Here is a 14,086-nt window from a genome sequence, read left to right as displayed (position 1 = left end):
ATATATATATATATATACGATTAAATATATAGATTAGAATTATGTAATTAGAATCATATAATTAGAATCATATAATGAAAATAATTTAAGTTACAAATAACAAGTTACATTTCTTTATTTATCCTACAGTGCTATTCTACCGCGACTCCTTGATGTTGGCCACTTTTGCATTAATTCTGACAGCATTGTTACGTAAACTGCAAAATATGAGCATGGAGATGCCAAGTTGGATATCTTCTACGACGATATTCATTTTGAACAACAGGGCTGGTCAATTCCTGGTCTTGAACGACAAGGAATCCAAGATAGCAGATGGAAATATAGTGACTGAAGACAATTCGGATACTCCAAAGTCCGAAATGAAGAAAGAATCCTGGAGACATTTCGCCGCTATTATTGAATGGTTGTCATTCTTCTGTGTGATCCTCACCTATGTCATCATCTTAATCACTCTTGTACTTTCAGGAGCTACAAATTAATTCATGACACTGTCAAAATGTTTTTCATAATATTTAACATTCTTTTAAACAATTTGTTCTGTTTACTCTTTTGTAAATAATTAAAATAAATAATTGTTTGTGTTATTTTTAATTAAAATGTTATCTATTTGTTTTTTTCTTCTGTTAAACCTTGTTAATCATATTTTTTATACAAATAACTTACGTAATTTATAGCATTTAATAGTTACATTTACACTATAAATAAAAAGTTAAAAAAGTCTGAAAAGAAAAATTATCACAAAAAAAGTATTCAGTGCTGGGGTGGAGACTCAGCTATTTTTATATATTTTGAGTCGCTTAATACGAATCTGACATAAAAATAGGACCATTCAAGGCAAATTTCCAATCTAGAGCGAAAAATGATCTATTTTTTCTCATTTTTGATCCATTTTTTCACTTTAGATTGAAAATTTGCCCTGGATGATCCTATTTCTATGTCAGATTCGTATTTAGCGACTCAAAATACATAAGAATAGCTGGGTCTCCACCCCAGCACAGGATACTTTTTTTTTGTGAGCTTGTATTATTTAAAATGAATAATATATACAAAATTTGCTAAAAATATTATAAAGAATCAATGAAATAATCAATAAAAAGTTATTAATATAAAAATAAGCTAGTTTTAAATTCGATTTTCTAAATAATTAGATCATTTTTATCTTCATTATTCTTATCTCTGCTCGGAAATTCTTTATTTATCATAAATTCAAATATTATTATTGCAATTGTAATAATCGTAGTTGTAGTAATTATCAAAATTATCATAATTATGAAAACATTACAAATATTATACATATATACTGCATCTTCTAGTTTTAAGTTCAAAATAGACGAAATAACGTAAAATAATAAAAAGTTAATACAAACAAAATAATATATTTCATCTGAAAAATGTATTTGTCGTTTGTTATTTAAAAAAAAAAAGAAATTATTTCTATTGTTGATAAGAGCTTGTTCCTAAAGGGGCGGTCTTCATGGTCTGCAGTTTTACGTTTCACTGGGCGTATAATTATTATCAGTTCTGCTCTCATATAATCCATTGCTAAGCGATTCAGTCATTGTAGATTCATTCGTCGTATAGATATTCAAGATGGGTAGAAACGATTTCTTTTCCGTCTTCCTGTTTAGTCTCATTACATGTACCGATGTGATAGCAGAAAGCAGTTGTAGTTCTGAAAACATATCGCCTATGGTGCAATTGAAAAGGCATCTCCTATGCGAATATGATCCATATGTAAGACCAGTGCAACATAACAATAACATGACGCGTGTGAATTTCTATCTGAAGCCACAATTCTTTGAATATGTAAGTAATAATAATAATAATAATAAAAATAATAATAAAATTATGATAATAATATCAGTCAATGTGCGCAATATTTAAAAAACGCGAAGAATTAATATCTTTTTGTAATTTTAAATAGACAAAAAAATTAAGTTTTAATTTACTAACCAAGATTCAGAAAATCGGATTTAAAATTGTAATTTATTTTTTACAAACTATAGAAATAAAAGCCTTAAACGGTCTGACTGAATCTTAATGCTTGTATGATTCTTATGTAAATTATATACTATGTATGTAGTCCCAAAAACGCGCGCCGAAATGATTTTTCGATCTTAAAACGTTAACTCTACTAAACTACCGCAGTAATATCACGAGTTAAATTGACTAGCAATTTAACAAATTTTTGATGCTTATTCGCATCTTCGAAACGATCTTAATAATATTAAACATATTAAAATCTGTAAATAATTAATTCTTATTGCGAAAAATATTACCTATTTATTTTTTAGACTCACGAAAGTGAAATGTTCGTATTGCATACGTGGATGTCAATGGTAAGTCTACATAATTACGTGGATATAATAGTACATTCGTATAAATGTATTTAAGAAATGAGTTTAAGAAGAACAAGTGATATATCTATCGATTATTCAGATGTTTAATTAATGAATAATTTTTGATTGCACTTTCATTTTAATAATTACTTTGTAAGTTTCTAAACACAAGTTTAAGTTTGATATTAATATTTGTGTTTGGACAGATGTGGAATGATTCGCATTTGACATGGGATCCTGCACAATACGATAACATTAAATGGATAGCTGTAATAGGCTATCAAATTTGGATTCCTGATGTTTTGATGCATAACGGGTAAGCGATAGATATTCTTTTACTAATTAAAAACATCATTTAAATTTATCAATATATTTATATTAATATTTGTTGCCACTTTCAACAAGCAAGTTATTCAGGTTTTAAATGCCTGTTTTAAATGCCTGTTTTAAATGCTCCTCCCTGTATAAATATATTAATTTTCTAATATCAGAATCCGAGAATTCTATTCCTATAATTACGTTTTAAATACTATTAAAATATTATAGCAAGTAATGTTATTATGCCAGTTAAAAGATTTTTATTGACATCTAGCAGAAAAACGACCGTACAATCTCAACAAGTATCAATAAGATTATATCGGAAAGTTAAAATAAATCTGAAATTGAAATGTAGAAAATCTTGATATTTCCTAACTTCTAACGTTTAAATTACGGAATATGTAATATTAGATTTAAGTAGAATTTATAAAATTATTTATACATTTAGAAAATTTGGAGAAAGCTCATTGAATAATAAAGGTTCAAAATGTTGGGTCTCGAGACAAGGGACAGTTAGATGGTTTGTGGCAGCAAAATATACCTCAAGTTGTTTCACAGATTATACGTGGTGGCCGTACAATACCTTAAATTGTACTATACAATTCGGATCGTGGTCACATTCTGGTGATGAGATTGAGCTTGTTTCCAACCAGAATTTGGTATAATTTTATTCTTTTTCTATGAAACCAAATTAATTTTTGTATCTAGATAATATGCCTTGCACGATATGTACAAAAACAATTGATTTTTTAGTAATACTTTTATACTTATACTTTACTTACTAACTGAATAATTTTATAGTCAAATATAGAAGTAAAGCATACCGAATGGAATTTAGAAAAAATGTATATAACAAAATGGGAAAATAGATATAAGTACAATTCAGATTCGACCATCAAAATGATTTCTTTTCACTTTATTCTGAGAAGTCATTCGGGCATAATACGCATTGTATTTTTATTACCTGCTATAGGTTCGTTGTATTTTGCTTTAATTTTAATTAATATTATTTCATTATCAAACTATCCTTATTATCCAAAGCATATATAAAAGCGATCAAATTTTTTAGAAACAATTTTTTGACAATTTAAATTTGGTATACATGTTGATAGATAATAACTTGATTTTCAATAAGTAAATTAATTTTAATTGTTTTTTCTATTAATTTTAATATCTAAATGCATTTTATATGATATTCACAGTACTAATGGTGATGACTCTGATGACACTGTGGTTAGAACCAAAATCTTTCGAGCGAATGGTGATTGCTAATCTCAATTTTATTTGTCATTTATTATGTATACAAGGCGTGCATTGGGAAGTACCAAAAAGTGGCTTTAACATTCCCAAAATACGTAAGTATTATATTTAATAAGACAATAATTTGAAAAATCGTTATTTATAATATCATTCATCTTAAACCTACAATTCTAACATCTTGTGCAACTAATATTTCAATATATCAATTTGTAAAATTAATTCACCTACTTATATATTTAATTCGTAAACATCTGACATGACTGCTAGCTTTTTAGATAATTTTTTTCTAGTTTAATTATGTGTAATAAAAACAAAGAGAAAAAAAGAAAAACAATCTCAAATGTTTCTTATTTTAGTCTTCTTTTATGAGAGCTCTCTTGGAATAGCAACGTTTGCTCTCATTGTCACCAGTATCTTGCGGCATCTGCAAGAATTGACTACCGAGCCACCCATGTGGATCTCAATCGTCACGACATCCATTTTGCGCAGTCGAGTTGGACAAATTCTTCTAGTTAGCATTCTAGACCCAGCCGTGACAGCCAAGATAGAAGCAGATATGGACGATAATACCGACCTCGTGCAATCGAACAGCAAAAGATCACCATGGAAATATATTATAGTGCTCATAGGATGGTTAGCGTTTCTAAGCGTATTTCTCGCTTATATTATACTGTTGAGTACATGTTTCCCTACGTACTATACCATATAATACATTAACTCTCTCTAATATACGAAATAAATTTATTTCAAATGATGTTAAGGATATATATCTTGTTGTTAAGTGATATGATTATATAACAAGCAATATAAATTTAGAAATATATATATCAGTTTATATATGTACAAATATATTGGATAAATGTGGGCTGGATTCTGATATCGATATGGTTTTCTTCTTATAAATACCTTTATTTTGTAAAACAAGTTTGCTTTGGACATTTATACTAACATTGTTCGTTTTTGTTTGTTTAACAACAGTGCCAATTGCAACTTAACCTACATATCTCATAATAAATAGAGAAATAAGGAAATATAAGTAGAATGAAAGTAACTGTCTGAAAATATATCTAACTTTTATATATGGCGTTGTTATGCCCCATATATGGTCATTTTCAAATAATAGTTATGTATATTAAACTTTCAATATGATTTCGCTGAATTTTTCAATTTTGCAGCGATCAACATTTCGTTACACTATATACACGTTATGATTTAGCATTTCTGCCCAAGAAAAATCTTCAAAATGCGCAAGTAAAAAGAATTCTCCATTATTAAACAATCATTTCTATCGTATACATTTCGAAAAGATATGTTTATCGAAACGAATATATTCGCACCAATGCTTTGAATCGACATGATTCGGCAGTCTTCAATAATGAATAGAACATATATGTTACGCATGTAAATGTATAAACACTGAACATATCACTGGGAAAAGATATAGAAATTGACAGGTAATGTTTCCTAACATATGCAAAAGCGGAATGAGCTGATTTTCACTGCGATTGATATAAGAGATAGTCCTTCAGTAGTCTCGGCAAAGGGAGCAGATTGACTGCGTTTCTCTTAGTGTATTGCAATATAGCGTCACGGCATGCACTCTGTAGTGTTGATACTGCTGAAACATATAGAATCAATCCAGAAACCGTGCTGAAACAAAGAAATGGGATATCTAGGACATAGATACTTACCTCCATACAGTTGAACTATTCGAACTTGTTTCGTGGTACCGTAGACATCCACTACTGCACGCAAAGGTCCCGCTTTATAAGGAATATCCTTGCCACATACGCCCTGATCTTCACCATTGATAATGAAATGCATTTCTGCTTTATCAGGACAACCGGCCTGTGGCACATACATGATACCAATACGACTGCCCGCATCTGTAGGCAGGATGCATTGAGAAGAACCATCTATATTTGGTTTCAGAGCATTAAAAGGAATAACACCGCGTGACGTTTGCACGTTGACTCCATCTGTGACCAATTTCTTCTCTCTGGCTGGTATTCCTGGTGGTAGTCCTTTTTATGAACAAGTATATAACATTCAGCAATGTATAACATATATAAATTCTAAATTCATTTAATATATATATATTATTGTTCGTGCTCTTTTATTTATGTCTAGATATTTTCATAATTATATGTTTTATAACTCGTAGCAATTTTTATATTAATATTACAAATATAGTAAGTCCGTTCTTTCTAACTAAACTTCTTTTATCTTTTCCTTTTCAACATAAAAAGAAAAAAAAGATAAACTTTGCAAGAAGTTCAGCTAAAAAAAAAGGCATTGTGTATCACTTTTAATAAACTTCCTCTTTAATTTCCAAAATTAATTGTAATATTGATAAAGAGAATTTTTATAAAATTATCATAGTAATTTCATAACAGATATTAACCTGTGATAGAGGTGTATGTGGAAGATAGACCACCGTCAAAATTGTCCCAGATAGTTTGATTCCTAGTTATAGCGAGGATCCATGTGTTGCCTAATCTAACCAGATTGGGCATTGCATATTGAGGCAGGTTGTTGTTGACCGAAGCTGGATCGATCAAAGTGAGACCCAGTCGCATGTGTCCGCTCCATCCTCTCTCCGTCTTCTCGATCTCCACGAGGAAGATCTCTCCTGGCTGCAACGGCTTCTCGCTGAAGGCCACTGAGTTGGCAAAGCTCGTAGTCCGTACCGCGACCGTGCTGTCTTCGCACAGGAGGATGTTCTCACCGTGGATGGGATGGAATCTGGTCACTATCTTTCTAGACTCTTCGCTCATGATAGCACGACGTAGGACGAAAGTACACACACCCGAAGATGATCGCCCGCGTATGATTCCCCGTATGCATCAGGTGCATGCCTGATCAGCCTGTCAGATCACCGCAACCAACGCGAGCCGCTCCTACGATGCGCTATCATCGAACGCAATTGCGCCTTTGCGATTATGCCAAGGTTATCGCAAATCTGACTTCGCTAAGACACCGTTTTTTGCAGACCGAGCGGAACGAGCGATACTCGAGAGCGACACAAAGTATTAGAATAACAGCAGTGATAGCGGCAGCAGTGCCGATCGTAAGATCGTCGCGAAAGTGTCACTGTTAGGTTAAGTTAGGTTCTCGTTATGGAGCGATTGCGGCGATCATGGGGATCCAAGAGACGCCGGTTTCACGAAGATCACATGTTGACGCGAACGAAGATTTTAGCTGGGAATGATTCTGGAACTTTTTATGAATTCCGTGTTTACGAAGAATCACACAGAATTACACGGAGTAAATCACTATGGCGCTCGTTGAGTTTGACCATGTTCGACTATCGCGTTCGACATCATTGACCATGAAGTGGAGTATGGACTATGGACGATACGAGCGAGGCGCGTGTCACTGCGCGTGTGCGGGCGATGACGTATGATGGATAAGTGGCGTATTTAGGATTTAGATTTAAAAATGCGTTCCGTTTTACGCATGATTATCTTTTTTTAATCTCAATTCTTCTTTAGTTGGCTGGATCTTTCGCGTCCTGCACATTTCTTTTTTTCGTACTAGCAACATCAAATAATCACCCAGGAAAAAAGTTTTATATATAATTATACTTGTATATAGATATGTCCATACAGCACAGAAAGATTGCAAAATAATTGCAGATATATTTCATTGCAATGTTGTAATGTTGCAAATGGATTGCGCAATGTATTTGCAACATTGTTGCAATGTCATAGCATCATAAAAATATCCGCTAGATATTTTCTAAAGACATAAAGTATATGTAAGAATCATTTAATAATTTTTATATATTTATTAAAGTGATAAAAATTAGCTCGGGATATGAACGATTCATATAAAGGATTAATATTCGGTGAACAACAGAGATAAAAAAAAAATGATATATCATGCGCATTTTATTATTATGCGTAATGCCTATTCTACTATAAGGTCGCAAGTTGTAAGCCGTAAAAAATTGGCCAATCACAATTGAATATTATAATAAAAATAATCGACTATGATTGAACAGACTTAACAGAACGCATTCAAAAGGTGTTATTTATTTGTGCGTTGACAAACGAGAGATCCTCGGATCTCTCTATCTTATAAGCTAATTAATAGGCTCGAAAAATTCATACGACAAAAACGTACAAATGAATTAGCAGTCAAAGAATGATAAAATGATACATCATGTGTAAAACAGAATGTACCTCTAGATATTTTTTAAGTGATCCTTCGCATATACAGAACGTAAAAACATGAAAAGAGCGTGTATTTTATTTTTTTCAATGATATAATTATTATTCGTAATCAAATACAGTATTTGATATCACAAAGAAAAAAATATGACAAATTGTGGTGCGATACTTATCTCGGTAGATATTAATATGTTATTCATTTATTGTTCGCGTATACCTCTTAAATAATAAATCCAATTTATGTGAGAAATCTTGGGATCTGTGCAGTACACCAGAAGTTTTCCGGTAACTGGATAATTATCTTCCATTTCTCTTTTTCCATTATCTTTTAGTTGAACGACAATAGAGATCGCCTTGTAATATTGATTTATATTAATTTATATTGATTATATAATTTACATAATTTATATTATTTTTATAATTCATATTGATATTAATGTTGTAATAATTAATAAATTGTTTTATTAAACACTTTATCCTGACAAAAATAAAGATAGCAGCATAAGTTGAATATAAAGGAAGAGTGATAGAACCGTAAACAAAGTTTTTAAAAAACGAAAATTAAGAAGTAAACACTCTTTACATTTTATTGTCTCAAATTTCGCTTTCTAGAAGTTTTGTTTACGCTTCTGTTGCTGTACCTTTAGGCTGCTATTACATTTATCGTACGACAAATTTTTCAAGATTACATGTTAATTGGCTGTAAGACAAAAAGATCCGAGAACTTCTTTGCTCTACAACCAATCAAAAGGCTTGAAAAGCTTGTTGTACATACATGTACAACATGTATGTTACATACAAAAAACAGATTACATATAAAAACAGATGAATGTAATATTAGCCTTATGGCGTGTTCACTTTATAAAAGAAAAACAGACTTTGACAGAAAAACAGAAAGCAGAAAAACAGCAGCTAATCACAACTCGCACCGGTAGTCAACAATGGCTGCGTTCAATAGAAAAAATTAATCAGTTAGCGTTTAGTAATTCTTTAATATAGTCCTTGCCTTTAGTTCTTCGTTAAATCTAAGTGTAGGAATCAATCGTATTAAAGAACCACTAAGCTCTAATTAATTAGTTTTCTCTACTGAACGCAGCTAATGGCATTCTATACTGTTTACTACCAACGTGAGTTCTGATTAACTGCTGTTTTTCTGCTTTCTACTTTTCTGTCAAGGGGTGCATTACGTTTCACGTATGATGCGCATAAAGTATGCCATCATTTATCCTTGTTTAACATTTGGTAAACAACAAAGACAAATGATGCATCATGTGCATCATGCGTGAAACAGAATGCACCCAAGGTCTAAATCTACCCTTACATTCGATTTACGCTCTGATTTTTATTTTTGCTAGGGAGATCTGCCGTAATAATTAACAAATAATCTTATAAAACATTGCTTTCTTTTCGTTATTAAAAATATACAAATTCGTCATATATGTTATACGAATATGCTTAATAGTATTTAAAAAAACATATACACGGTGAGGATTAAAAAAGATAATTATAAAATCAATAGAATTACCTGTTTTTGCTTAATTTTGTCCAACGATGTCGATGTTATGAAAACTTCGGGATCGTCTAAGATAAGCTCGAAAGATTTGGTTTCTTGAAATATATTTTTGAAGGGTATAGAAGCCGGTGCATTAGCAGCAACTGTATATGGCCCTTGAGGTTTCGGCAACGAATACGTACCAATGAGAGGAAATCTGTATATAAACAATATAGACAAAACACATTCTGTATATTTGGCTTATTTAATAACGCAGCAATCAGCACGACAGGTTAATCCTAATTGATATCTAAATGATCTCAAATGAATAAAACTCAATCAGTATTTTGTTTTCAGTTTCATACAATCAGTCAGTCTAACATGAATAAAAAATTTCTCTTCATTATTTTAAAGAATTTATGGAAATCTCGAAAATATATTGGATCAGTACAAAAGTTTGTGCCCAATTTATTATTCAAACTTCAAATAGCTGCTATTTTTATTACAAATAAAATAAAATCTAAATCTTACTTTATCTGATGAGAGAATTTAAGAATCTGTATTTTTTTAAATTGTGATGGTTTTGATAGAGTTAGGAGCAATAAAAGTCAAAATATTTATTTTATTTAATTTTCAATAACTCAGTAACAAAAAAATCGTAGGAACATTTAAAAAAATGATTTTGTAAGGAAAGTTTCAAGCTTTTACGATAAAATCGAAAATTTTCTCAAATTTTTTGTTGGCACGCTACAAATCTACAAAGTGAAAAGAAAATTTTTTATTTTTTTCAGCTTGTAATTTTTTATGTGTAAAAATTAACAAAACTCACATAAAACTTACAAAAATATAGTAACCATTCGAAAGTAGAGATTTCAAGCTTTAAAACCCCTTTTTTAAATTTAAATTTCGTTTATTTTTAACAAAATTGCAGCTGTTTGAACTTTGAATAATAAATCGGGCCCGAATTTTTGCACTGATCCAATAGTTACCGATTTTAATCGTGTATAGATTCGACTGTTTAAAGTATTATATGTTGTAAACTACTAAACTAGTAACATATAACGTTGAATCTAATTCGACATAAAACCGTAAAGAATTAATTTTAATTGCGAATTATCATACACAAATTCGCCGGCAATCTCAGATGTGGCTGTCAAAGTAGCAGAGACATTTTTGACATCGCAGGGTTCGTAAGTTATGTCGAATGATCTATTTTTCAACGCCAGCACCTCGATGTCCTTCGAAGTCGTAAAGCATTCATTATCCACCTAGAATATATGAGAAGGAGACTTTTTCATCGATCGTTGTAGCAAAAGAAGAAGAAACGCAACTTCATGCTCACCTTAATAGTGAATATTGCAGTGTTCTCGGCGTGATTGTTTACGTTCAGGGAAAAGGTGACGGAACTACCAAGCATCGCATCAACGCGCGTCGTTTTCTCTGGTGATGCTGGTATCGCTCGCAATCGCAATTCGTAGGGAAACAATCCGAGTTCCTCGCAGTTGACGTCCAAGGCTACCGTAATTTCCTCGGCGGAATGTAAAGGGTGGTACTTGATTTTGATAATTTCCTATTATATTCACAGAGATCGTTACTGCCACCGTTATTGTTTGTTGCCCATCATTAAATTTATTCCGTTTATAAATTGCGAATGTAATTCCTTAATTATTAACACTTTACGGTTCTTTTATACAATGCGGTAGCCTATTGCATAATTCTTCAAGCATTCGAATGATTATAATTGATAAATAATACTTTTTGAATTTTTATAAAATTTCTCCGAGTAATAAAAATTCTTTAATTTATGTTAGATTACCCAATTAAATAAAACTGAGGATGAAATACTCGATTTTCGTTTATTTGCAAATAAATTTGGACCGCAAAGAATTAATATTTCAATATACTTTCGGAAAATCGAATTTATTTTTAACTTGTAGCGTATTAATAATTGCAAGTATAAATCTAACTAATAAAGATAAATCAAATAAAAGAAAGAATCTTATTTTTTTCAAATCTTTGTATTCAGTAATTTCATAATTATTATTAAATGAAATCAAATCAAATTATCAATAATTAAATTAATTTAATAATTATTATTAAATTTATCAATAATTTATGACTAATATTATTTCCAATTTTAGTCGCGTCTAAAATCCGACGAATAGAATTGGCGCGTAATTTGTAGGATTTAAAAATGTATTTGCAAATTTACATGAATATTAAGCAAATTTACATATAAAATATTATTTACATATAAATATTATTAAGCATTCTTTTTAAGATCCTTTTCGATCAAAAATATGGTTTTAACTGTGTCTATTTGATTGCAATGTATTATAAATAAAATTCAAAGACTAACGCTGCATAATGGTGCTACGAGCTTTGGTACGTCGTGAATTGTGATGCAGGGATGCTGACATTTTGCCGTATATATTACGTACTGCTTCTTAAGTGGATTATCAAGTTTTAAAGCATAGCACACCGGAGATCGTACCACAGTGATCAGTTTGATCGATTCGATCTCTTGTGGTCTTGTAATATCATACTGGAGTTCGTAAAATTGATATTCGCCCTCTTCATTAGTGAACGTTACCTATGCATACGCGTAGTTCTAATTATTTTGCAAAATATAATTTTACACTATGAAAACATGGTTAGAAACAGTTATAAAATTGTTATTTTGAAAGCCCTATCTGTTAAAATTGAAAAAAAAATTTTTTATGTCACTTGTGTTTTCCGACAATAATTTACCAATATAAAATACCATAAAATTATATTTTGATTCTTTGTAGGAATAAAACTCTGCGCGATAATCTCGTTGGCCGTTTGCTGGAATGTCTATCTTTCTGCTGCCGACAAAAGTGAACATTTCAACATTCTAAAAAGCAAATTAAGAAAAAAATTTTAGAATTATTTCACAATTTTCCTGTAATCTCTCGTAAATCTTTCAAACCTCGGCAGATTCTTTGCCGTTCATATTCTCAATTTGGCATTCGAATTGTTGTTGCCTACTCAGCCAATTGTAAACAGGTAACAATTCAGTATATTTTGTCTTTGCCGGAAATTGACGTGTAATCCTTTGGAGAACTTGTGGAGGTAGACTAAGCCCTCGAAGACAGTACACTAAAGGAGCTTTATCATCTGGCAGTTTTAGAAGCAACGTACCCTAAAATAGTTTATGGAAATATTACGTTTCTCGACCTGTTACTTTTACGTTAAAATTATAAATGTTCTATGTTATTATGGAATTATATGATTATTTTATAAGAAATTTTTTAACCAAGTTCTGTTTTAATTACTTCGTGAAGATTGCTCTCGCTATTCATGATTAGAGGGGCATAGGTGAGTGTACAGGTAGTAAATTTTTTCAAAGGATCGTATGAGATCTCATCGATGAAAAAATATTCGCCGGTGATCTCCGATTTTAAAGTTGCGATATCGTTTTCGACATTCAGAGATCTCATTATTTTCTCGCGAACTCGACACGAAAAGAACAGAGTATCGATTGGATCAGGCAGTTTGCAGCTAGCTCCAGTAATTTTTAAGCCGAGATCTCTATATTTTTCAATCTCAAGCGTTGCCTGAAAATAAAATAAATTATATCTTTTATCAAAAGACTACATCTCGTATGCTCAATTACAGTTTCAATTATTTGTTACATGCGTTTATAAAATTAATATCAGATTTACAATAATATAAATTAAGTTATAATATAATTTGTATATATGTATAGATATTAGAGATCTTTTTAAAATAACAATTATACTGTTATTTTACCGAAACTAATATTAAGACAATTTTTAAAATAAATATGACAAGGACTCTAGAATATATATCAAGCACATACATGAGAGTCCTGTTGTTCTTAAGTTCTGAGGGAAAAAGTTCTTTCAGAAAGTTAAATATGATGTAGAAATATGATGTAGAAATATGTCAAGAAGCACAGTGTATTGCTTAAACTACTTTTATGTTTGGTGTATATTGCAGGAGTAAGGAACGAGGTTCTCGCCGAAGATCAAGTATTTTGTGTGCACAGCAATATAAAGGTAGAAGTTGTATACGCTTACATTGCCCTCGATCAAACTATCATGCCGAGTAGGTTGGAAACTGACAACGAAGTTGACGTTCATACCAGGAGAGCAATAGCCAGTTGCAGGAGCGATGTTAAAGTCTTCGGGCAATTTCAATGTGTTCCACTTGAATCTGGAGATTGATATGTCATACATCGTCATATGCCATTATTGACGTTAAACTAATAAAATATAATAACGTAAATTACATAATAATAAGAATTTCCTTTTAAATACCGGAGAAAAGAACCATTATAAAAAATAAAGGACACTTATAAAATAAGAATATTATTTAACAGATGGAAGAATCTCTTTCTATACAAAATAAATATCAATAAATAAAGGGCAAAGTAAGAGTCAAACACATTTTTTAAATTGTCATACAATTAAAAAGAATAAATTACAAATAAAGAAAAGTAAAATTAAAAAAAA

The 14,086-nt window shown here is 30.9% G+C and overlaps 3 protein-coding genes across 3 annotated transcripts in view; 2 read left to right on the top strand and 1 right to left on the bottom strand.

Moving 5' to 3' along the window:
• The window catches only part of LOC108753991 (acetylcholine receptor subunit alpha-like 2), a 3,252-nt gene extending 2,773 nt beyond the window's left edge, over window positions 1–479 (top strand). Inside the window, exon 8 of the mRNA XM_018495990.1 lies at window positions 130–479. Within this exon, the coding sequence (XP_018351492.1) occupies window positions 130–479 (350 nt within the window). The remainder of the gene's footprint in view (window positions 1–129) is intronic.
• A 1,098-nt stretch (window positions 480–1,577) lies between these two features.
• LOC108754000 (neuronal acetylcholine receptor subunit alpha-2-like) lies at window positions 1,578–4,714 on the top strand. Its single transcript, XM_018495999.1, has 7 exons — window positions 1,578–1,806; window positions 2,295–2,339; window positions 2,546–2,655; window positions 3,106–3,316; window positions 3,459–3,630; window positions 3,860–4,012; window positions 4,274–4,714. Exons 1-7 carry the CDS (start codon window positions 1,591–1,593, stop codon window positions 4,624–4,626), a joined length of 1,260 nt encoding a protein of 419 aa, XP_018351501.1. The 5' UTR covers window positions 1,578–1,590; the 3' UTR covers window positions 4,627–4,714.
• A 74-nt stretch (window positions 4,715–4,788) lies between these two features.
• LOC108754006 (hydrocephalus-inducing protein homolog) overlaps window positions 4,789–14,086 on the bottom strand; it is a 33,981-nt gene continuing 24,683 nt past the window's right edge. Inside the window, exons 19-27 of the mRNA XM_018496009.1 lie at window positions 13,652–13,787; window positions 12,538–12,750; window positions 12,349–12,462; window positions 11,944–12,177; window positions 10,927–11,154; window positions 10,707–10,852; window positions 6,322–6,677; window positions 5,609–5,941; window positions 4,789–5,532 (exon numbers count right to left, since the gene is read on the bottom strand). Of these exons, the coding sequence (XP_018351511.1) occupies window positions 5,414–5,532; window positions 5,609–5,941; window positions 6,322–6,677; window positions 10,707–10,852; window positions 10,927–11,154; window positions 11,944–12,177; window positions 12,349–12,462; window positions 12,538–12,750; window positions 13,652–13,787 (1,879 nt within the window). The 3' untranslated portion in view covers window positions 4,789–5,413. The remainder of the gene's footprint in view (window positions 5,533–5,608; window positions 5,942–6,321; window positions 6,678–10,706; window positions 10,853–10,926; window positions 11,155–11,943; window positions 12,178–12,348; window positions 12,463–12,537; window positions 12,751–13,651; window positions 13,788–14,086) is intronic.

Source organism: Trachymyrmex septentrionalis, unplaced genomic scaffold, assembly GCF_001594115.1.
Source record: "Trachymyrmex septentrionalis isolate Tsep2-gDNA-1 unplaced genomic scaffold, Tsep1.0 scaffold115, whole genome shotgun sequence".
In the NCBI taxonomy this organism is placed as follows: Eukaryota; Metazoa; Arthropoda; class Insecta; order Hymenoptera; family Formicidae; genus Trachymyrmex; species Trachymyrmex septentrionalis.
The sequence above is the reverse complement of the archived record's forward strand: the minus strand, read 5'-3'. Positions and strand labels throughout refer to the sequence as shown.